We start from the raw sequence: 25,544 nt of genomic DNA on the forward strand, positions 1-25,544 counted from the left end.
AAGCGGAGGCATAACTATCAGTGTTTGTAAAGCCCAATTATGGGTTGATAGTCTTGGAACAAACGCAAACTTCTATCACCTATTCAGTTTTAGAAAGAGACAGCTTTGGAACAGTATATTGCCATATCACCTACACTCTGTTACTATGTGCAGAGATAGGACCGTGTCATTATCTACAGGGATCCTTGAGAAATGTCCCATTTGCTACGGTACTCAAGAATTTTTAAAAAATTATTCTTTCATGGAATGTGAACATTGCTGGGAAACATTTATTGCTCATCTCTAATTGCTCTTGAGAAGGTGATGGCTACCACCTTTTTGGACTGCAGTCATTTTGATGTGGCCATCACTACATTGCAAAGTAGGAAGGGAATTCCAGGATTTTGCCCCAACGACAATGAAGAAATTACTAAATAGTTCTGAGTGAGGTTGGTGTCTGTGGAGAGGAGTGTGCACATTGGGGTGTTCTCATGCATCTGCTGTGCTTGTCCTTCTCGGTGATAGAGGTCAAAGGTTTTGAAGATGTTGTAAGAGGAACCTTGATGAGTTGCTACAGTGTAATTTGCACATGTTACACACTGCTGCCATTATACAGCAGTGGAGGAATTCAAAGTTTAAGGTAGTGAATGGAGTACCAATCATGTGTGCTGCCATGTCCTACATGGCATTGAGCTCCTTGAGTGTTATTAGGAACTCCCCATCAAGGCAAATTGGAAGTATTCTATCAGACTCCTGACTTGTGCCTTGTATTTGGCAGACTGGCACTGGGGAGACAGGCAGTGAATATTCCGCTACAGAATTCCCAGCTCTGACCTGTCTTGTAGCTACAGTATCTTTACAGCTAGCCTGGATCAGTTTCTGGATCAATGTTAAGATGTTGGTGATGGAGATTCAGTGTGATAAAGTCATTATATTTAAATGGGAGATGGTAAGGTTGTCCAGTGTGCTGATGGCACTTGTGCATAATATCACTTATCGGTTGAAGCCTGAACATTGTCCTGAGTTGCTGGCATAAAACTGCTTCACTACCTATGGAGTAGCAAGTGGTTTTGAAGGTTATGCAACTATCAGTGAATATCCTTACTTTCAACCTTATGATGGGAATAGTTCATTGATGAAGCAGCTGAAGCTGCTCATGGTTTGGGACATCCTGAGGGGTATTTGTGATGGTGTCCTGGTACTGAGATGATTGACCACAAGCACCACAATCACCTTCCTTTATGTTGTGTATGACTCCCAATCAGTGAATTGCTAAATCCCATTTAATTTTGTCTGGTGTGCTTTTATTTGCAGTATCCTTGTGAAATGTCTTATTATTATTTCTAGGGGGTCCTCTGGAAGTGTATCATCAGGGCCTAATGTCAAAGTGTATTCTGTTCTGTCATCCTCATCTATTGTGAAAGTCATTGTTTTGACATGGTTCACTAACCAGTGTTTGCAACAGTTGCTTGTTCGGGAATCTGTTGACATTGGATAGACAATGAAATCTCACTGGATTGGTAGTTCAGAGGTCCAGGCTAATGCTGTGGCAATATGGCAGCTGTTGGAATTTAAGTTCAGTTTGTAATTCTGGAATTAATTCGGAATTGAAAGCTAGTCTCGGTTGTTGACCGTGAAAGTCTCATTGATCGTTGTAAAAATTCACCTGGTTCACTGATGCCCTTCTGAAAATGAAATCTTCCATTCTCCCCAGGTGTGGTCTGGACGTGACTAAAGATACATAGTAATGTGATTGTCTTAACTGCTCTCTGAAGTGGTCTTGCAAGTCTTGGAAATATATTGCCATTCCTTCAGTGTCACTGGGTCAAAATTCTGCACCTGTCTGTCTTGATGGTATTATGGTTCTGCCTACATAAAATATATTGCAGTATTTCAAGAAGGCATCTCACCAGCACTGTCTCCTGAGGGCAACTAGGGATTGGCAATCAATGCTGATCCAGCCAATAGAACATAGAACATAGAAAAGTACAGCACAGTACAGGTCCTTTGGCCCACGATATTGTGCCGTGGAATAATCCTAATCCAAAAATAAAATGACCGAACCTACATTCCCCTCAATTCACTGCTGCCCATGTGCATGTCCAGTAGTCGCTTAAATGTCACTAATGACTCCGCTTCCACGACTTCCACTGGCAAAGTATTCCATGTGCTCACAACTCTCTGGGTGAAGAACCTCCCTCTGACATCTCCTCTATAACTTCCTCCTAACACCTTAAAACTATGACCCCTCATGGCAGTCAATCCTGCCCTGGGGAAAAGTCTCTGGCTATCGACTCTATCCATGCCCCTCATTACCTTGTACATCTCGATCAGGTCACCTCTCTTCCTCCTTCTCTCCAGAGAGAAAAGTCCGAGCTCAGTCAACCTCTCCTCATAAGACAAGCCCTCCAGTCCAGGTAACATCCTGGTAAACCTTCTTTGCACCCTCTCCAAAGCCTCCACATCTTTCCGATAATACAGCGACCAGAACTGGGCACAATATTCCAAGTGTGGTCTCACCAGGGTTTTGTAGAGCTGCAGCATAACCTCGCGGCTCTTAAACTCGATCCCCCTGTTACTGAAAGCCAAAACACCATGTGCTTTCTTAACAACCTTATCCACTTGGGTGGCAACTTTGAGGGAGCTATGCACTTGATCACCAAGATCCCGCTGTTCCTCCACACTGCCGAGAATCCTGCCTTTAATCCTATATTCAGCATTTAAGTTCAACCTTCCAAAATGCATCATTTCGCATTTATCCAGGTTGAACTCCATCTGCCATTTCTCAGTCCAGCTCTGCATACTGTCAATGTCTCGCTGAAGCCTGCAATAGCCCTCGATACTATCAATGGCATCTCCAACCTTTGTGTCATCAGCAAACATACTAACACACCCCTCAATCTCCACATCCAAGTTATTTATAAAAACTACAAAGAGCAGAGGCCCAAGAACGGAGCCCTGCGGGACACCACTTAGCACTGACCTCCAGGCAGAATAGTTACCATCTACAACCACTCTCTGCCTCCTGTCAGCCAACCAATTCTGAATCCAGACAGCCAAATCACCCTGTATCCCATACCTCCTGACTTTATGAATGAGCCTGCCGTGGGGAACCTTATCAGATGCCTTGCTGAAGTCCATGTACAGCAAATCCACTGCTCGACCCTCGTCAACCTGTCTCGTGACTTCCTCAAAGAACTCAATAAGATTTGTAAGGCATGACCTGCCCCTCACAAAGCCATGCTGACTCCCTTTAACACAATGGTGCCCTCATCCTATGACTAGGTAAAAAAAGTCACTCAGTTCAAAGGCAGTTTAGGATGGACAACAAATTCTGACCCTTACATCACATTATAGAATCATTTTTAAAAAATGAAGTAGGTTCTGTATCAGAAATCCAGGAGGCTTTTGTGTTGCACAGTGTGAGCTCATGATTGACATGGCTCTAGTCTCAAATTCCTCACAACTTTGCTCAGCAGTGAGTAGACAAAACTACAAAGTTTTACACCTAGACTCTCAGTTATCACTTAGGCCCTGAATGAACTCCTGGTCTGTGGAACAAAAACAAAGTTGCTGGAGAAGCTCAACAGGTCTGGCAGTATCTGTGAAGGAAAAAACAGAGTTAACATTTTGGGCCTGGTGACCCTTCCTCTGAGATAATGGGAACTGCAGATGCTGGAGAATCCAAGATTGTGCTCCTGAGATGCTGCTTGGCCTGCTGTGTTCATCCAGCTCCACACTTTGTTATCTTGGACCCTTCCTCAGAACTGGGTTTGTGGACCTTTTTTGATTCATATGTTAAAAGCCAAAGCTATTTTAAATATGAGCAATTTCTCTCCACAAGAATCATTATTCTTGCTGAAGTTGACAAGCTTGTTCAATAATTCCGGTACACTATGACTTTTTGTTTTTAGCTGTCATGTTTCCTGATTTGATGCCGCGCCCCTGAAATACACAGAATCCATTTCTCTGCCATGGAACATAAAGTTCTCTACTTTACAGGCTGAACGAAGGCAATGGAATGTAACCCTGGCACGTGTCAGCACCAGATCCTCCCAGCTGTCATCAAGATATTGTGCAGTTCTTTAACTGTGCTCGTCAGTCATAAGTTTCAAAGTCCGCCCTGAAGGAGAGCAATTATTGCTCCATTCTGAGATAAGGTTTATGCTTTTGCTGGCACCTCTCCTGCTTCCTAACAACATCAGCAAGGTCTTGAAAGTATGTAGACATTGACCTGAGTTAACTCTTCCCAACCTTAGGGAAAATAAGACCACTTCTTTGACAGGGTGCTGTTTCTTGGAGGTGCCAAATGATCTGACTTACCTTGCATAGCAAATAGAGTTCGTGGAATATCAATCTGATGAGTGTGTGGGGAGATGAGAGGAAAAGGTTAGGAGAAGGGTTGGGGTAGCAGGGAAAAGCATAGAAAGGCAAGGGGAGAGGAGACAACTGGAGGGATGAACTGAGGGGAGGAGAAGGAGTGGAAGGGAGAAGAGCGTGAGGAAGTAAGGGTGGACTTTGGAAAGTAGCAACACAAGTACATTCAAGATAGCAAATACCTATTCAGTTGATTTCATCAAGGATATGAAGGCAGCTGTTTTATGCCCAGTTCTAATTAGATTAGTGCCTTTAATTAACCTACAATTATAGGCACTCAAATCAGAGTTCCTAAGATAAATGTGAATATACAATAATTTGTAATGCTGTTCACCAATGTCTGGCCCTTAATCAAAATAATTAACGTAGATTTTCTGACTATTATCCCATCTGTTTATGGGACCGTAATATTCAAATCCATGTCCTCAAGATTTGAGCTCATAATCTAGATTGGTACAGAAGTGTAGAACTAAGGAAGCGCATCCTTTCAGATGAGATGTTCAGCTGAAGCTTCACCTGCTGCCTTGGCAGAGATCCCACGACACAAGTCAATGAAATTACATAATTTCACTTGCAGAAACCCGAATTTTAGTGCTCTTTGTGGAATCTTGCTGTGCAAAAATACTACTTTTTTTGCACTACAGCAGAGACTACCCTTCGAAACTACTTAATTGACTATAAAGGATTCCAGGATATTGTGAAAAATGCTTTATAAATACAAATTTTTTTATAGGGTACAAATGATGCAGACATTCAAGTGCAGAACTTATCACATTTGGGAGTGATCCTGTTCTCCTGACGCAACACTTGCATGTATAAGCATACCCCCTTTCCACCACATACTGACCAGGAGTAGAAACCTGCTGTCAGTTTTCTACCTGCAATAAAGAGGCACAGAAACTGCTTGCAGTTACCGTTATGCTATCTTGCTGCGACTCCATTGCTCAGCGTCATCCACAGTTGAAACTTGCCTAGGTACCAACTGGGTGACCCATTTACCCAATAAAGTATTCAGATTTGTTGTAAAGTGTAAACTTCAGGCAAGTATAAACTGCACTAAGACAGTGATAAAGTAAAGAACCAACGTTTAGATACAGCACCTTACCACACCCTGAGGACATTTGAAGTATTTTGTATCAAAGAAGTGTAGTCACTGGTATTGCGCAGGAAAGTTCAGCAGACATTTTGTACACAGAAATTAGACATATGACTAGTTCAGTTACATTCAGGGTGCTTCCTTTAATTGTGCAAGCATGGTTGCATTCACCTCAGAGGGCAAATGGGGCCACCAAAGGTTTCACTTCTACCAGTATGGTACCTACTCAGTACTGCATAGGACGTTAGATTTTTTAGTCAAGTCTCTGGACTGGAACTTAAAACAACATTGTGCTGACTTAAATCGATCAAGGCAAGCAAAGAACCCACTGAGCCACAGCTGACTCAACATAAGTGATTCAACTCAAACTCACTGCACTTTATACTACTGGACACAGTTTGCATTTATGAAGTTTTAGTCACTAGTGTTTTAGATCAACAATTCCACGGGGGAATTCTTACACTAATGTTGCTACTTCTGAATAAAGATAAAGAGTCCTGAACTTGATTTCAGTGCAAAGGGTTTCCCTGCAAATCCAAATGCTGCAGTTCTCAAGTGGTTAATGAGAATCAGTTGTTTATTCAAGATGAAACTGCACCATGAATACTTCTGAACAGTTTCTCAAATTGACTCCTGTTCTTAAAACTATAAATTTGGCTCTGTTGAACATTGTTTCCTGCATGACTTGTCCTCCCACATAGGGAATGAGTCAGATATCCAGTGACAGAACCTAATATCCAGCTCACGTCATAAATACTGGAGCATGTCTGTAAAACACTTGATTGAGAGAGAACTGACCTAAAGGGAGTAGAGGGAGGGGGCAGTTAGTTTTGGATGGAGAATAGTGCTGAGGGAGGGAATCAGTCAGTCTGGGTGAGTCAGTACTGCTGAGGGAAGGTGTAATGAATCTGAGCCAGGAAAAAAGTGCAGTGAGGAAGGGCAGTTAATCTGAGATGGTTCGTGCTGCAGGAGATGAGTGGTCACTGTGCCAAGAAATGGGTGACTGGGGAGCTGATATGTCAGTCAGTCAGAAATGGAAGATGAAGAATAGTGCTGAGGGGAGGCGCAAACAGTAAGGGCTGGGGGAACTGATATGCCAAACTAACAGTTGGTAGGTAAGAGTGCAACTTGTTCTAGCTGTTCATAGTACACACAATTTCTTTGTGTGTACTATGAACAACTGACAAGATGTGCAAATTCTTTGTAAGCAAGCCTAGTCTTGTTAAACTTGTAAGACTTTGTTGATGGATCTCATAGATTTCGATGTTCAACTGCTTCTAATTGCAGGTTTGTGCCCCCCCAAAAACCTTGCTATTTGCTACTGAACATTTTTGTAAGTGCTGAGTGTCCTCAATTATCTCACCCATGACATTATTTTGTGTGATCAACCAGTGAGCATTGACTGTTTTTGGTCTGGTCGCAAATGAGCCTGAAGCTGTTTGTACTTCATGCCCCATTTCAGAGGCACAATTTTAACAATGCCTGAAAAGCAGAAAGTTGGTGGATGATAAATGAAAATCATCTGCCACATGAGTCATAAGTTGTGGTGAACAATTCTCAGGTCTCCAACTCCAGGGAGTTAGTTTTCAGCCAAATCAATTAGTCAAGAAATGAGCAAGTGCATTGGATACAGCAGCAACATTTCAGCAGTAACTCTGAAGAGTTGTTGTCCAGAATTAGCTACACTTCAGTCACCCAGCTCCTTATTAGTAGCTTTCTGGAAATATAGAAGAAAGTATCATCAATAGAGTTATCAAGCAGCACCTACTTACTACTGACTGATGCTCCGTTTGAGTTCTGTCAAGTCCACCTAGATCCAAAACATTTTCCAGGCCTATTTCAAACATAATAAACAGATTTGAATTCCAGAGGTGAAATGAGATTGACTACCCTTGACACAGAGGTAGCATTTGACCAAGTTTGGCAATAGGATGGTGAATAAAATTTAAATCAATGGGAATTGGGGAGCAGGGGGATGAAAATTTCTCCATTGCTGGAATCATACGCAGCAAGAAGGAACATCGTTGTGCTTGGTGGAGACCAATTGTACCAACCTCCTCAACACCCCAGGATGTCTCTGCAGGAGTTTTTCAGAGTAGTGTACTGGGTCCAATCATCTTCAACTGCTTAAACAATGACTTCCTCCGCCAAAAAGTCAGACACCAGGATGCTTAATGATGGTTGAATAGTGTTGAACAGCTCTGAAGAAGGCTACTCAACCCGAAACATTAATTCTGATTTGTCTCCAGTCCATACCTGTTGAGCTTTTCCAGCAATTTCAATTTTTGTCAGTGTTCATTTCTATTTGTATTTCCTCAGAAAATGAAGTGTGGGCATGTAGTAAGATCTGAACAACACCCTGTCTTGGTTTAATAAATGGCAACATTTTTGTGTGACACAAATGCCCCAAGCTATAACCATCTCCACAAGGGAAGTTTTTTCTCTTTGCCGTGGGTGGCCTGGTATATTTGTTGCAACATGAAATTGTTTGATGCTTGTGCGACCGTGCAGCTTAGAGAGAACAATGCTTTTTCCTTGCCTTGGATTGGTACAGTTCCAGCAATGCTCAATCAGGCTGTCAACATCCAGGCCAAAGCTGCAGATTCATCACCTTGAACATTCATTTCCTTTGCTGCTGGGATAATGTGGCAGGAGTGCATATCATGCTCAATATGCACTGCTGCAACTTATGAAATCGTACAAAATTATCTTCAAATCCTGAAACTTCTACTGTCAGGAAAGACAAGGGCAGCATGTATATGGGAAAACCACCTCCTGTAGGTGCCCCTCAAGTCACAGCATCCTTATTTGGAAAGATACCACTGTTGCTGCTGCTTCTTCATCATTATTGATACCTAAAAGTATGATGGGAATATTTTCATCATACAAACTGTTTTGGTTCAAGAAGGTGGTTTATCTTCAGCTTCCCAGTGGCATTTAGAGATGTGCCATATGGATGATAAATACTGACTTTGCCAGGAGTTCTGTGAATAAACAAAAATGAGTCCTAGTAGCCGTGTTCCATTCTACTATCTGCGTCTCATATTTTGATTACACCCATTCTAATAGGTCCACCTTATTTCACTTCAGATTCCTGACAATTAAAACTACATCCTTGTCTTTAAAACCCTTCACATTTGCTTTAGACTCCAATAGCCCCACAACCAAGGAGATAGTAGAAACTGCAGATGCTAGAGAATCTGAGATAACAAGGTGTAGACCTGGATGAACACAGCAGGCCAAGCAGCTTCAGAGGAGCAGGAAAGCTGACGTTTTGGACCTGGACACAAAGGCATGAGTAGAGTACTTGTTGCAGTTGTCTTAGAAAAATCATATGGTGTAATGAGATTTGATTTTGTCTACGAAGTAGTTAAGACAATGAAGAACAGGCAGGTGCAGGAACTGAGGAAGATTAAAGACGAAAGACGATTGAAAAATATAGAATCTAAAAAGTAAAGGTAGAGAGACAAAAGAGTGAGAATATGGTAGTGAGAGAAAACGGAAGCCAATGGATGAAGTTGTACGTGCAGATGTGGGGAAGATCACAGTGCTCATGGCCTGGATGGACTCCTCCACTGTCCTTGCTGGGCTGCATGTACTCTCTGGAATCTCAGCCAGATCATCACGACCCTCCCACTGGATGTCTACTGTTAGACTAGAGCTCATTGTTTGCCTGGTTTCCCCATGCTGCTGAATCTTACAGCCTGGACTCTCACAGCAACTGACAGTTTGACATTCGAGCTGTTCAAATTAGCTGGTGCCTGTGTTTCAGTTTGTGCATCCACACCCATTGAGTTGGGAGCAGCTGAGATGGTGGAAAGCATAGAGCAAGAATGATACGATGCAGCCTCTGAAGTCTCTTCTTTCCTCAGTTTTCAGTACCTATCCCTTGGAAATGGTTGTGGTTGGGGCTGATAACTAATCTATTGAGGAAAGCACAAAGATGACTGATTCAATACTGAAGATGAAGCCCAAGCAAAGATTGCTGCATCTCAGACAAATCATATGTTGTCAAACAACCAATATTTGTTACACATATGTCACACACCAAGAAACTCCACAATTGCACCAAGAAAATGTTCCTTGGATGTTTGTTGCAGATAGTATGGGAAAGTATTTAATTGGGGAAGGGGGAATTACATTGCTATTAGGCAAGAACTGTGGTGCATAAATTGGGAACAGATGTCTCAGGGAAATGCACAACAAAAATGTGGAGGCTGTTTAGGGAACACTTGCCATGACCCCGGATAGGTTTATCCCACTGGAGGCAAGGAAGGGATGGTAAGGTGAAGGAACCTTGAATGACAAGACATGTGGAACATCTAGTCAAGAGGAAGAAAGAAGCTCACTTAAGGTTGAGGAAGCAAGGATCAGACTGGGCTCAAGAGGTCTACGAGGTAGCCAAGAAGGAACTGAAGAATGGACTTAGGAGAACTAGAAGGGGGTATGAAAAAGCCTTGGCGGGTTGGATTAAGGAAAATCGCAAGGCCTTCTGTACTTATGTGAGGAACAAGAGGATGGTCAGAGTGAGGGTAGGACCAATCAGGGATAGTGGAGGGAGCTTGTGCACGGAGTTGGAGGTGGTAGAGCAGGTCCTTAATGAATACTTTCCTTCACTATTCACCAGTGAGAGGGACCTTGACATTTGTGAGGACAGCATGATATAGGCTGATATGCTCAAACAGGTTGATGTTAGGAAGGAGGACATGCTAGAAATTTTGAAAAACAGGTGGATAGTTATGTCCCCTTGGGCAGATGGGATATACCCAACGTTCCTACGAGAAGCAAGGGAAGAGATTGCTGTGCCTTTGGCAATTATCTTTGCATCCTCACTGTCTACTAGAGTAGTACCAGATGATTGGAGGGTGGTACATTTTATTCCATTGTTCAAGAAAGGGAATAAGGACAATCCTGGGAATTATAGATCAGCCAGTCTTACCTCTGTGGTGGGCAAATTATTGGACAGCATTCTGAGAGATCGTATTTATGATTATTTGGGAAAGCAGAGTTTGATTAGAAATAGTCAGCATGGCTTTGTGAGGGTCAGGCCATGCCTCAGAAACCTATTGAATTCTTTGAGGATGTGGCAAAACATATCAATAAAGGTCGAGCATTGGATGTGGTATATATGGATTTTAGCAAGGCATTTGATAAGGTTCCCCATGGTAGGCTCATTCAGAAAGTAAGGAGGCATGGGATTCAGGGAAATTTGGCTGACTGGATACGGAATTGGCTGTCCAATAGAAGACAGAGGATGGTTGTAAATGGAAAGTATTCATCTTGGAGCTCGGTGACCAGTGGTATTCCACAGGGATCTGTTCTGGGACTTCTGCTCTTTATGATCTCTATAAATGACTTGGATGAGGAAGTGGAAGGGTGGGTTAGTAAGTTTGCTGATGACACAAAGGTTGATGGAGTTGTGGATAGTATGGATGGCGGTTGTAGGTTGCAATGGGACATTGACAGGATGCAGAGTTGGGCAAAGAAGTGGCAGATGGAATTCAACCCAGAAAAGTGTGAAGTGATTCATTTTGGAAGGTAGAATTTGAATGCAGAATACAGGATTAATGGCAAGATTCTCGGCAGTGTGGAGGAACAGAGGGATCTTGCGGTCCCCGTCTGTGGATTCCTCAAAGTTGCTGCCCAAGTTGATTGGGTTGTTAAGAAGGCATATGGTGTGTTGGCTTTCATTGGCTGGAGGATTGAGTGTAAGAGCCGCGAGGTTATGCTGCAGCTCTATAAAACCCCGGTTAGACCACACTTAGAATATTGTGTTCAGTTCTGGTCGCCTTATTATAGGAAGGATGTGGAAGCTTTAGAGTGGGTGCAGAGGATATTTACCAGGATGCTGCCTGGAATGGAAGGCAGGTCTTATGTGGAAAGGGTGAGGGAGATAGGGCTTTTCTGATTGAAGTGAAGAAGGATGAGAGATGATTTGATAGAGGTGTACAAGGTGAGAGAGGCATAGATAAAGTGGATAGCCAGAGGCTTTTTCCCAGGGTGGAAATGATTATTACGAGAGGGCATAATTTTAAGGTGATTGGAGGAAGGTATTGGGGCGATGTCAGAGATAGGTTCTTTACATGGAGAGTGGTGGGTGCATGGAATGCACTGCCGGCAGTGGTAGTGGAATTAGATACATTAGGGACATTCAAGCAACTCTTGGATAGGTACATAGAGGATAGTAAAATGTAGGTTATGTAGGGTAGTTTGATTTTGGAGTAGAATAATAGGTCAGCACAACATCCTGGGCTGAAATGCCTGTACTGTGCTGTATTGTTCTATGTTCTATATACTCCATGCTCCCCCCCTCCTCCCCACCGCAGAACTAACTCTGGTGAATCCGTGTGGAATTTCATTCCCTGTTGACTGAATAGCTGGAGAATGTTCTTGTTCATTTTGGTCACCACTGCCAAGTTTGCCAAGGACACCAGTCTTTGTCCTTTCATGGGTATTGTGGGCCTTTTTCTTCTGCAAATGTAATGGGACAGTGATGATCCCCTCAAATTCTGGTAATTCTCCTGTCATACCATTCAACCTTTTCCATTCTCACTCCTAGTCCCTGAAAACCAGGCAGGTTGCTGAGTCTTCTAGAACTAGCATTCCAGCCACTCCAAGTCCTTTCCTGCTGACTCCACACATGCATATATATTCTCCAACAGAGTTAGAATCCTCATGTACCCTTACAGAATGGAGAATGTTGAAATAACTCCACAGAGGCCTGTATCTCATTACCAGGTCACCCTTTATTTACTCGTGCATAGTACTCAACACTGGTCAGACTTCCTCAGAGCCAGCTCTCAGAGTGACCAGAACTTCTGACATTCCTGTTTATATCTACAAGAAGGGACCAGGTTAGCAGCTCCAATCAGGGAACTCAAATTCTTTGAGGTCCACCGGGCTGGCCTAGTTACATTCACTACATCCCTTCCCCTCTAAGTCTGGGGACGTAGGCCATTTCTTTGTTTTGTAGCCTATCCGGGGGCATTTTTGCTCCGGATCCAGTTGTTCTGATGCAGCCTTGGAAACGGGCAGCATGTACTAGACCACAGTGCCCAGAGCATCAGAACAAAGTCATCTTCTTCTTCAGGCAGTAAAGGCATCAAGGCTGCGACATCCGCTGTGTCCATCTCAGACTCCAAGGTTTCTTCAGCATTAGACAGAGGGGAGAATCTATTGGTTCCAACAGGCTTTTTGGCAGTTCTGAAGAGCCAGGTATGTTTTGCTTCTGCCCCGTTTGTGAAGTTGCAGCTTTCATGTGGCCCATGTGCTTTTTCAAGATTGCCTCACCTACCTGCACTTTGCATGTCACAGGACCTGACCTTGTGTCGACCATGCCTCTTACCTACACAGGGCCATTCCCATGGTTTTGGCACCTAGCTTCATCCCTGAAGTAAGCTGTCTTTCTCACTTAGAAGAGTCTTCTGTCTGGCATGGGCGCTGCTGATGCTGTTTCACCTTCCTGCTTTCAAGGAAAGATCAGATTTAACCTGGTGCAGAGTCTTATTTCCCCTTAACAACTTTGCTGGAGATAACCCTGTAATTGCATGAGGGGTGGTCCTATAGTCAAATAGGTACAAGGATGGTTTGGTATCATGCAAAGCTGTAGTTTGTTTCTTTAAGTATGCTTGAAAAGTTTAGATTGCTCTTTCTGCTAGACTGTCGAATGATGGTTGGTATGGAGCTGAGCTGTTATGCCAAATGCATTCGACTTTAGGTAATACTCAAATTCCCTGCTGTTAAATGATGTCCCATTGTTTGTGACCAGCATGTTCAGGAGTCCATGTATTGCAAAAGTTGCTGGCAGCTTTTTTATCGGTGCCCCCATGTATGACCAAAGAACTCTATGCACGTCCAACCACTTTGAGTGGGTATCCATAATGACTAAGAACACTAAGCCCATGGTCGATGTGTAACGAAGTCTAGAGTTTACCTGGACATTGGAAAGTGGGGGTGCAGTTGGCAGTAATTTTTGCCCCCTTGTTGGCACTCTGGTCACTGCCCCAATAATGTGGCTATGTCTGCATCCAATCCTGGCCACTAGACAAAACTTCTTGCCACCGTCTTCATTTTGGATACCTGTAGATGACCCTGCTGGAGTTCAACAAGTAACTGGCAGCGACCTTAGCTCAGGAAATCACACTTTCTCTGCATAATAAAATGCCATCTCCTTCCATTATCTGGTCTCATCGGGTACAGAAAGGTTTCAGTTCTGGTTGTGATGACCTTTTTGTTTGCCTTATCACCACCAGCTGTGTTAGTTTTGCCAGAATTGGATCTTTTTGTGTCCAGTCTGATATTGTCAGTGGTGACCAGAAAGGTGTCCAGAAAGTTTAAAACGAGGATGGACTCTTCCAATGGCGGCACCACCAGTGGTGTATCTGCCAGCAGGAAGTGGCTCAAGGCATCTGCATTTGTTACTTGGCCTCGCGGATGGTGTTCCAAATTGTAGTTGTATGCACTTAGAATGAACCCACTACTGAATTTGACCTGAAGCTATGGGCAGCATGGCCTTGTCCTCTTTGAATAGCCCCAGAAGGGGTTTGTGGCCTGTTACTAATAACATTTTTGTTCATAAAGGTATTGGAGGAACTTTCTCACACCAAAGATGATCACCAATCCTTCCTGATATCTGGGTATATTTGCAGTCTGCATCAGTCAAAGCCCAGGGTGCATATGCTATTAGATGTTCCTCTTCATTAGTCCATGTGTGAGCCAACACTTCCTTGATACCATACAGGGATGCATCGCATGTCAGCACCAGATCTCACTTGGGATCGTAATGGGCCAACTCCTTAGACAATGATAGCTGCTTCTTCACTTCTGTAAAGGCTATGTCTTAGCTACGAGACTATTTCCAATGCTGCCCATTTTTCAATAGCAGATGTAAGTGTGTCAGGAAGGAGGCTGGGTTATATATGAACTTTCCATAATAATTCACCAAACCAAGGAAAGACCTAAGTTCCAGTACAGACATGGGAGGCAGGGCACCTTTGACTGCCCTCACAATATCTTGCAACTGCTGTAATCTGGGCTTGTCAACTTTGTACTCTAGGTAAGTCACTTGGGGTCCCTGGAAAATGCATTTTTCCCTTCTAAGGCTTATGCCTGCCATGGAGAAGTGGCTAAGAACTATTTCCAACTTCTCTGAGTGCTCTTTATTGGTCTTCCTGGTTATTAGCATGTAATTCAAATAATTGGTGACCTGTGGTAGACCTTGTAAAATGTTCTCCATCATCTGCTGAAAAATGGCACAGACTGATGATACCCCAAATGTCAGTCTCATATATTGGTGCAAACCCTTATAGGTATTAATTGTAGCATACGTCTTGGAACCCTCATCTAACCGCGTTGCAGGTATGTGGCTCATGTCCAGCTTCATGAAGTACATCCACCCTGCCAGCTTTAGGTGTAAGTCCTCAATGTAAAACTTGGGTATTTATCCAGCTGCAAGAAGCAGTTTAATGGTTGTTTAAAATCCCCACAAAGGTAAACCAATCATTGTGCTTCAGCATTTGTACAACTGGTGCTACCCATTCCTGTACTGTTTTGATGATTCCTTCACTTTCCAGCCTCCTGATTTCTGCCTCTATTTTTGCACGTAAGGCAAATGGCACTGGATAGACCTTGCAGAATCGTGGAATTGCTTCCTAGTCAACTTGCAAGTTGGCCTTGCCTCCTTTGATAGTCCCCCAACTTTCTTTAAAAACTTCTGGGTATTTAATTAGGACTTCACTCACGTGGACATTTTCTAATTAAAAAATGTTGATCCAATCAAGGTGAGTCTTTCTCAACCAGTTTTTCCGATCAGTCCAGAGCAAATTTTGTTAAAATCTGGTTCTACAACCACTGATATAGATGCGCTGGTATCAACCTCCACAAGAACTAGGTGACCATTTAAACAGACATTTATTTTGATTGGTTCTGATTTGGATGCTGCTAAGCATTTTAACTGTTCCAAGCCAGATGTAGATGGGCTTTCCAGGGTGTGCACTCTGCTGGATACCAGCCTACAAGTTCTCTTACTCAATTTAGGTCTAGTGGGACTCTTTTGCTGTCTTGAATCCACATACTGACAGCAACAACAATGGCTTGCCAGCCTGGATCCTGAAGAAAATTTTAACCATTTGACTGAGACTTGGCTTTGTTTTGGGGTTTTGCTGTGGGCTGACCTAGAGTCCCTCTGTTCAGGATATGTCCTGAGTGAGGCCATGCAATTGCCTTCGCTTAATGGTGTTCCCCATGTTCAGTGAGACTGGCGAGGGTGTGCACATCCATTGGCATATCCTGTAATTCATATACTCCACTTGTCGCATTTTCTAATGACAAAGTGAGTTGTAGTTCCTGTTTGAAGTCCAGATGGGCTTTAGCTAGTAGGTGCTTTTGCATGGTTACATCATTAATCCCACATACCAAATGGTTTCTCAGCATCTCATTAAGGGTTAAACCAAAGTCACATACCTCTGTCAGTTACCTTAACTTTGTTAAAAATCCCACATGATTTCCTTGGTTGTCAAATTGTTGAGTAAAACCAATAGCATTCCGGAACTAGAGGTGGTTTGGGGTCATAATATTTCTTAACTTAATCCGTCAACTCTTGAAAGATTTTTATATCTGGTGCCTCAGGAAACATTAGGTTCCTAATATCCAAAAAGGTTGCGGGTCCAGAAGCTGTCTGGAGAATTACTTATTGCTTTTCATCTGCCCCAATATCATTTGCCAGAATAAAATAACGCATTATTTCCACATACCTGGGCCCAGTTTACAGTGGCAGGAACAAATGAGTCAAGCTTCCCAAATAACAGCATGATCGCAAAAATGCTTGCCCAAACTCAAAGATGACTGTTGCAAGCGAATTTCCTCTGGAGCATTTTTTTTCTCTTGTTACTATTGAAATAACTCCACAGAAGTTTGTTTTCCCTCACTAATTTACCCTTTATTTACACATGCATAGTTCTCGAGGCCAGTCCAGCTTCCTCAGAGCCAAGCTCTTAAAGTGATCAGAATCTTTGACAATCCTGCTTATATCCTGCTTAGGCAGTGCTTCTTGATTAGATCAGATTAATAGCCCCAGTCAGGAGACTCATATTCTATAAGGTCCATCTGTTTTGATACAGTCACTACAAAGGTCTTTCACCTTGTTTTGCAGCAAGGTAACCAATCTTACAGATGGCTACACAGATACCAACCTGCTCTGATTCTGCACTCCAGACATGTTTTGACCAGCATCTCCTGGTATTTGATCATGATCTAAAGGAGGGCATCCAGGGAGTTATCATTAAACCATGAAGCTGCCTGCAATCTTGTCTCTGCCTTTGTTCCAGGCAGCTGTTGTTATTGCTGCTTCTCAATCAGTAACACTCCTTCAGAAATGAAACCCTGGCTGGAAAGAGAGAGAGAGAGGCTGAGAGGAGTGAGATAGGAAGCAAGTTTCTATCAGCAAAACATAAAATGCACTAGTGTATTAAAAACTGGAACAAGCCTACTCCTCACATAGTCTTTTTTCAGCTCATGTTCAGTACCTGTTGTTTACTATTCATTGCTTGTTGGATGCTCTTATATCTTTTGTTAACTTTCAAAAAATTATTTTCAGTAGAGATATTTTTAAGTGTGACTATTTTTGGCTTCTCTATTCCTTGCACTGAGACAAAGGTAGAATGTTTCTCTGTTGGAAATGAATGGCACCTATTGGGTGTGGTTACAGAATTTATCAGGCAATCAATTATTTGGAATTTTTGTGTCATGCTTTTTCCTTCAGATCAGCTAATAGCAGCCTGTCACAGTGCCAACAATCATCTAGCACCACCCTGTCCGGGTGAGATTACTGACACACTACCAGTGAATTTGGCAATCTCTGCTCCAATTTTTACTATTCAGCGTGGATTGGGCTGGGTGATACGGCTACCTTAATTACCAAGGTAACAGGAGGGAGTCTCTGGGCTTAAGGTGATTAACAGGTTGCAAAGACAAAACAAACCACAAAACCGAAACAAAGTGTTCATGCTACCCAGTTCCGGGATATTGTTCATTGTTTTTAATCTTCTCAAAAACTGCAGCTCTTTACTAAAGGGCATAAGTTAGATCTGAGCTGGTAAATGTTATAAAATTCCATTCCAAAAAGTGGGACTAAGCTACCATGACTGGTGAAATTTGTTTTATCTTCAAGAATTTTTCATGAAGATTGAAGGAACCAGTCGAGGCTGAGAGACTGTGTGAAATCAGGAAACAGTGGTTGGTTTAGGCTTCCGGTTGGGGAATTCCCAGGCTTGAACTTCTGGGATAGAATAAGCTAGAGTAAAAGGCAGTGTGACGTGCCTTGATATCAACATTGTGGGAGTATAGGGTGGAGGAAAATTATGACGAGTAGGACTTTTAGAATTTAGAAACAAACAGAATAGCATAGAGCGTAGTGATATCCTGTGGATAAAGTAGGTTGTGACGAATAGATATGGGAGGTTAAAGAGAGGGAATGCTGATTGGACCAGCCTATAACCTGTCTCAATGTAAGGGAGAGGTTGTTGGAGTTTGTGCAGGCATAAAATCACCAATATTTGATCAAAAATCAGCAAATAATATATATTTTATACCTATGAATTTTTACAGCAACTCCTCACATTGAAAAGTCTCAAATGTTTAGTACTATTATGTAAATAAATTATTATAGTAAAAAGGCATTGTAATCTAAGAGAGTGATAGAGTTACTATACACACTGTCATGATACACAAGGTTAGGAAATACAGGTTAGCTAGTTAGCCAGAGGGAAAAGCTCTCTGTACTAGTTCTGAAGAAGAGTCATATCAGATTCAAAATAGTAACTCTATTTTTCTCTGTCAGATACTGCCAGATTTTCTTAGGCATTTTCTGTTTTCGTTAAAGCTTTCTCAATACTGCATCATCACACAATCCCAAGACAGATGTACACACATTGTATCAGTGCTTCCCAAACCTTTCCAATTGTGACCCTAACTCAAGGCTTGAAAACTTTTGTGAACCCTTGGTGAGAACTGTGAGGAACTGGATGGCAGGAGTCTATCTATTAAAGTGGGAGTAAAGCTGTTATAACTCAGTCAGAGCTTGATTGTGGCTATTGCTGTCTCAGAACTTGTGACCTCAAAATTTCAGTTTCTGATCCCACTTGAGTCCAAATTCCCATTTTGGGAAGAACTTCCAGTTCTGAGGAAGGGCCACCAGACCCAAAATGTTAACTTTGTTTTCTCCTCCACAGATGCTGCCAGACCTGCTGAGCTTCTCCAGCAACTTTGTTTTTGTTCCCATTTTGGGAAGCCCTGGATAATATACAGAGTGAAGTTCTCTCTACATTGTCCTATGAACATATCCAGAACACGTACAGCACGGGTTAGACTCAAAATTAACTGTACAGGAGTATATATGGGTAACTGATTAATATTTCTGAAATATGTGATATGGTGTGAAACAAATCTTTTATGGTAAATGCTTTCCATTTGTAGCTGCAATAATCCATGCGTTTGCTCTTATTAGATTTTCTGCTGACTGATTTTACCTACTAATGGTTAAGTTAGCATGCATTTTTTTAGTTCTGAGGGACAAAGTTAAATGTATTTAAACATATGACACCCTCTGAGCTGTCAAGCATAGGAACACAAGGGATAGAGTCAGATCAAATATTTGTTAAATGGTCAAAGGGTTAACTTTTGCAAGCTGTGGTGATTTCATCACAGCAACTGGAGTCCTTGAACTTATCTTGAATCTTGTGAAAATATTACGAACCCACAATACTCAATAGTGTCAGAGGGGCTTGGTGCTCTGGCTCAAAATGTTCATGATCTGGATGGATTAGTCAGAAAATGATACATTTGCAGAGGGTGAAATCTATACTCCAGATCCTTGAACTGTAAACAGTTGAGCAAATAAAAACTGATTATATTTTGCTAGGGTGACGTGGAATAAAGTCCAATATTCTACTTTAGTGATGTGTGGTGTATTTGTTACATAAAACATTTTGCTTTCACAGATCACAGTATATAAGAACAACTTCCAACACAAAAATATTTCCACCCCATTTCAATCTGTTCAATGACTTGCATTTATCTAGTATCATTAGTCTGGTAAAACATCCAAAGACACTTCATAGGTGTGTTATATAAAAAAAAACTGACACTGATACACATAAGGAGATAAAGATTGATGAAGAAAGGGAGGTATGACCAAGAGATTTAGTTAGAGAATTCCAGACGGTCATCAATATAAGTGAAATAACTCTACAGAGGCCGGTATCCTGTCACAAAATCACACTTTATTCATCCGTGCATAATACTTGCACTGGTCTGGCTTCCTCAGACTCAACTCACAGAGTGAACAGAACCTCTGACACTCCAGTTTATATCTGTCACACAGGCAAAGCAGAGATGAAATATGAGAGTAAGCTAGCTAGTAATGTAAAAGAAGATTGCAAGATGGTTTTTTTTGAATATCTAAAAAGTAAGAAAGAAGCAAAAGTGGACATTGGACCAGTGAACAATAAGGCTGGAGAATCAGTAATAGGGAACAAAGAAACAGCGAAGGAACTGAATAGGTACTTGGCAACAGTTTTCACAGTGGTGGTGATCTTTCAGAAATCACTGGAGTCAGCAGATTGGAAATGGCTAATGCAACACCCCTGTTTGAAAAAGTGAAGGAGGCAGAAGACAAGAAACTACAGGCTGGTTAGCCTGACCTTGGCTATTGGTAAGATTTTAGAGTTGATTATTAAGAATGAGATTATGGAGTAGTTGGAAGGTTTTGGTGAAATAGGGTTGAGTCTTGACAATCTTGTCAAGGGGAGGTCATGCCTGACAAATCTGTGAGAATTCTTTGAGCAGGTGGAGCAAGTTAGACAAAGGAAAGCCAGTTGCCATGTTCTGTTTGGATTTCTAGAATACCTTTAACAAGGTATTGCACGGGAAATTGCTAAATAAGAGAAGAGCCCATGAAGTTAAGGGCATGGTACTGGCATGGATAGACAATTGGCTGACTGGTAGATGGCAGACAGTAGGGATAAAATGGTCTTTTTCAGGATGGCAGTCAGTGACTGGTGGAGTTCCTCAGGCTTCAGTGTGGGGACCACAACTATTTATGTCATACATTAATGATCTGGATTAAGGAACTGCAGGCATTGCTGCTAAGTTTGCAGATGAAAAAAACAATAGGAGGAGGGACAGGTAATGTTGAGGAAGCAGGGAGGCTGCAGAAGGAATTGGACGGGTTCAGAGATTGGGCAAAGAAGTAGTAGATGAAATACAACGCAGGAAAGTGTAAGGTTGTACACTTTGATAGGAAGAATAGAGGCAGAAACTACCTTCTAAATGGGGAAATGCTTCGTAAATCTGAAGCACAAAGGATTTTGGAGTCATTGTTCAGGATTCTCTGAAGATTAACATGCAGGCTCAGTTGGCATTTGGGAAGAAATGTAAATGTTAGCATTCATTTCAAGAGAACTAGAATACAAGAGCAGAAATGTACTGCTGAGGCTGTGTACGGCAATGGTCAGACCTCATTTGGAATATTGTAAGAGGCTTTGGACCACATATCTAAGGAAGGATATGCTGGCACTGGAGAGGGTAGAGAAGAGATTTGCAAGAATAGTCCCAAGGCAAAAGGCTTTGGCATATAAGGAGCAGTTAAGTACTCTGAGTCTGTGCTCAATGGAGTTTAAAAGGGTGAGGGGCATCTGATTAAACTGTACAGAATACAGAGATCTGGATGTGGCGAAGATGTTTCCACTAGTACCAGAGACTAGGACCCAAGAGGGCAGCGTCAGAGTGAAGGGACAGTCCTTTAGACCTGAGATAAGGAGGAATTTGTCCAGCAAGAGGACGGTCAATCTTTGGAACTCATTACCACAGAGGCCTGTAGAGGCTAAATCATTGAGTGTATTTAGGACAGAAATAGATAGGTTCTTGATAAGTATTGAGGGCTACAGGGAGAAGGCAGGAGAAGGGGTTTTAGGAATATGTCAGCCATGACTGAATGGTCTGACTCTGCTCCTAAATCGTATAGTCATTTGGCCTTACTGAGGTGAAATAGAGCCATAGAGACAAATAGCATGGAATGAGTGAAATGCATGGAATTCATTTGAAACAGAAGGTAAGTTTTTTCGACTTTCTTAAATGAAAATGAAGTCCCTGTTACTTGGAGAAAAGCAAAAATAAATAAATAAACAGAAAACTAGCCCTCCTTTGACTCCGATGTGCAGTTAATAAGATCATTAACAAGCAATGATCCCCCTTAAAAAGCAACTCGCTGTTCCCAAGCATGAATCCCATCTTGATACTCAGAACTTAGTTAAAAGACAGTGTTGTTCACAATGTAGAGATGGACTTTGCTGCACTTCTGTCATAATTCTTCCATAATTTTTGCTGTAGTCAAGCCATTTAGCATCCTGTCAGATTCTGGCCAAATAGTTGAAATAGGAGATAATAAAGTGTGAAGCTGGATGAACACAGCAGGCCAAGCAGCAGCTCAGGAGCAAAAAAGCTGCTTGTAACTATGTCCATTTCAAGCCCACCGACTCCCACAGCTACCTAGAATACACCTCCTCCCACCCACCCTCCTGCAAAAATTCCATTCCCTATTCCCAATTCCTCCGCCTCCGCCGCATCTGCTCCCACGATAAGACATTCCACTCCCGCACATCCCAGATGTCCAAGTTCTTCAAGGACCGCAACTTTCCCCCCACAGTGGTCAAGAACACCCTTGACCACGTCTCCCGCATTTCCTGCAACACATCCCTCACACCCCGACCCCGCCACAACCACCCAAAGAGGATCCTCCTCGTTCTCACACACCACCCCACCAACCTCCGGACACAACGCATCATCCTCCGACACTTCCGCCATCTACAATCCGACCCCACCACCCAAGACATTTTTCCATCCCCACCCTTGTCTGCTTTCTGGAGAGACCACTCTCTCTGTGACTCCCTTGTTCGCTCCACACTGTCCTCTAACCCCACCACACCCGGCACCTTCCCCTGCAACCGCAGGAAATGCTACACTTGCCCCCACACCTCCTCCCTCACCCCTATCCCAGGCCCCAAGATGACTTTCCATATTAAGCAGAGGTTCACCTGCACATCTGCCAATGTGGTATACTGTATCCATTGTACCCGGTGTGGCTTCCTCTACATTGGGGAAACCAAGCGGAAGCTTGGGGACCGCTTTGCAGAACACCTCCGCTCGGTTCGCAATAAACAACTGCACCTCCCAGTCGCGAACCATTTCCACTCCCCTTCCCATTCTTTAGATGACATGTCCATCATGGGCCTCCTACAGTGCCACAAGATGCCACCCAAAGGTTGCAGGAACAGCAACTCATATTCCGCTTGGGAACCCTGCAGCCCAATGGTATCAATGTGGACTTCACTAGCTTCAAAATCTCCCCTTCCCCCACTGCATCCCAAAACCAGCCCAGCCTGTCTCTGCCTCCCTAACCTGTTCTTCCTCTCACCCATACCTTCTTCCCACCCCGAGCCGAACCTCCATTTCCTACCTACTAACCTCATCCCACCTCCTTGACCTGTCCGTCTTCCCTGGATTGACCTATCCCCTCCTACCTCCCCACCTATCTTCTTTTCTCTCCATCTTCGGTCCGCCTCCCCTTCTCTCCCTATTTATTCCAGAACCCTGACCCCATCCCCCTCTCTGATGAAGGGTCTAGGCCCGACATGTCAGCTTTTGTGCTCCTGAGATGCTGCTTGGCCTACTGTGTTCATCCAGCTTCACACTTTATTACCTTGGATTCTCCAGCATCTGCAGTTCCCATTATCACTAGTTGAAACAGGAATTCACTTCCTCTGGAATTGAATATTTTTCAAAGGATAGTGTTGGGAAACAGATTGAATCTTTGTTTGAGAAGGGTCCTGATCTGAAATGCCAGCTTTCCTGTTCCTCTGATGCTACCTGGCCTGCTGTGTTCCTCCAGCTCTACACTGTGTTATCTCTGACTCCAGTATCTGCAGTTCTGACTATCCTGAAGTGTTGTTTTGCTGCTTACTTAAGATCTTACTAATTTTCTCTATCTGTAGCCTCATTTGATTATTTGTCACTGTGGCAACCATCTGCAAAGATTAAATATATGGTCCATCAAGCCAGGTTTCATTCTTGGATCTGACTTGTCCTTTATTTTCATCAGCTCAGATCAAAACAATTTTGATTTTCATCAGTATTTGTTGCAACATTGAAAGCCTCTTCTTTTTATCTCATGGTATCCTTAACCTGTATTTTCTTTGTTGAAAATTATTTAATTGCTATTTTTAATGCTTATTGTTATTTATTTACTGTCATATCTTTTAGAATTTTTTTCCAAATCAATCTTAGACTGTTGCTCCCCCCAGCTATGTAATTGGGTTTATTTAAATTTAAGAATCTTGTTTATTGTTAAAGTATGTCACTTTCAAATGTAATATGGAATTCAACTCTGTTATGATCATCATTTCCCGGGGGACTTCTACTGCAACAATATAAACTAACTCTGCCATTAATATATCATACTGAATCTAAATTGGCTTTATCCCGAGCTAATTCCACAACATCTTTTTCTAAAAATTGTACAAAAGCATTCCACAAACGCATGTTCCAGATCACTTTTGTCAATTTGATTTGAAGTAACTCCACAGAAGCTGGTATCCTGTCACCAAGTGCTCCTTTATTTATACATGGAGAGTCCTTGACACTAATCCAGCTCCCGCAGAGCCAGTTCTCAGAGTGAACTGGATGTATAATACTCCTGTTCTTGTCTGTCAGCCAGGGCTCCCTGATTGGACCATATTAACAGCTCCAATCAAGGAACTGATATTTTACGAGTTCCACCTGGCTGGCCTTGTTACAACCACTACAGATTGATCCAGCCTATAAGAAGATTGTAGTGCCCCACAGCTATTAGATTTCCTCGACTAACTCTGAATTCCTTGTTGAAATCTCTGTTCAATGGTATAACTACTTTTAGGGGGCCAATGAATTACTCCCAACAGTGTTTCCTGAGCATTGTTATTTCTAATTTCCAACCCTACCAATTCTACTTACTGATTATCTGAGTCAAGATCCTTTTACACCATCTTCATTATAAGAGATTTCCTTCCTCCTTTTAAATTCTGCAAAATCTTTTCGAAGCATTGTATATCCTGTCATATTTGTTAGCCTTTAAATGCTTACAAAAGGACTGATGACAGGCCCGTCAACCGGACATTACCTTTGGATTTAATCGGGTAGAGATGGGAAGCCATTCTCTTCCATTGATTAAATACCTTCCCTCTCCATTAAATCTGTCTCAAGGAAGGGCCTTAAATTTCAATCAATGTGATTTCACTTTCTTAATGCCTCAGATTGTTCAATAAATGGTCTTCAGTATTAAGCCCATTCTCCAAGAAAATTTTCATTCAGTTTCCCCTATTGTTGTCATCAGTATCCTGGGTTAATTCAAATTTCAGACTCCTCATCCATGTATCAGGAAACATACCAAGATCCTATTTTCAACAACGCCATTAGGAAAAAGGTCTGGGTTTATGCCAGATCTGACCCAAACCACCATCATGACTAGGTACAGCAAATGGCATCAATGGGAGATCTGATACTAGATTAGTTGTGTCCTTACTGCTGGATACCAGCAGGCATTTGAATCAAAGCTAAATTAGATGGACATGCAACTTCAAAATAGAGGAAAAGTAATTAGGAATCTTAATAGGAAGGCCAAGGCACTTAAGACACCACTGTCAGTGATATTGAGCAGATAACCCAGGAAATTACAACTTTGTTCATTTCTGCAATGAGGTTGCTGATTATAAGCTATATTTAGGTGATTTAGATAGATCCTTTCTGCCATGCTTTGCATGTGAAGATGGTAATAAATACTCACATACTTAATGGTGTGTTGTCCTATCAACCATGCTGTGGCTGGCCAGTTCTTTGCATTCAGTATCTATCTAACATTGACTCAAATCCATGGTAGTCAGTCCTGCATAGACTAACTAGAGATCAGTTTCTCAGAAGAAGTTTACAAGATTTAAAAAGGACAAAAGGGGCAACTTTTTCACACAGATGGTGGTCCGTGTCTGGAATGAGCTGCCAGAAGAAGTGC

At 42.4% G+C, this 25,544-nt stretch overlaps 1 protein-coding gene across 3 annotated transcripts in view; it reads right to left on the reverse strand.

The window, feature by feature from the left end:
• Nucleotides 1-25,544, reverse strand: part of slc45a1 (solute carrier family 45 member 1) — a 70,269-nt gene that overhangs the window by 43,798 nt on the left and 927 nt on the right. For 2 of the 3 annotated variants that reach the window (XM_048561838.1, XM_048561839.1), the window contains exon 2: nucleotides 16,642-16,835. In XM_048561838.1, the coding sequence (XP_048417795.1) occupies nucleotides 16,642-16,699 (58 nt within the window). In that variant the 5' untranslated portion in view covers nucleotides 16,700-16,835. Of the gene's footprint in view, nucleotides 1-16,641; nucleotides 16,836-25,544 lie in introns of those variants that run through there. The other variant, XM_048561842.1, reaches the window with a different exon arrangement.

This window comes from Stegostoma tigrinum, chromosome 28 (assembly GCF_030684315.1).
Source record: "Stegostoma tigrinum isolate sSteTig4 chromosome 28, sSteTig4.hap1, whole genome shotgun sequence".
NCBI lineage: Eukaryota > Metazoa > Chordata > Chondrichthyes > Orectolobiformes > Stegostomatidae > Stegostoma > Stegostoma tigrinum.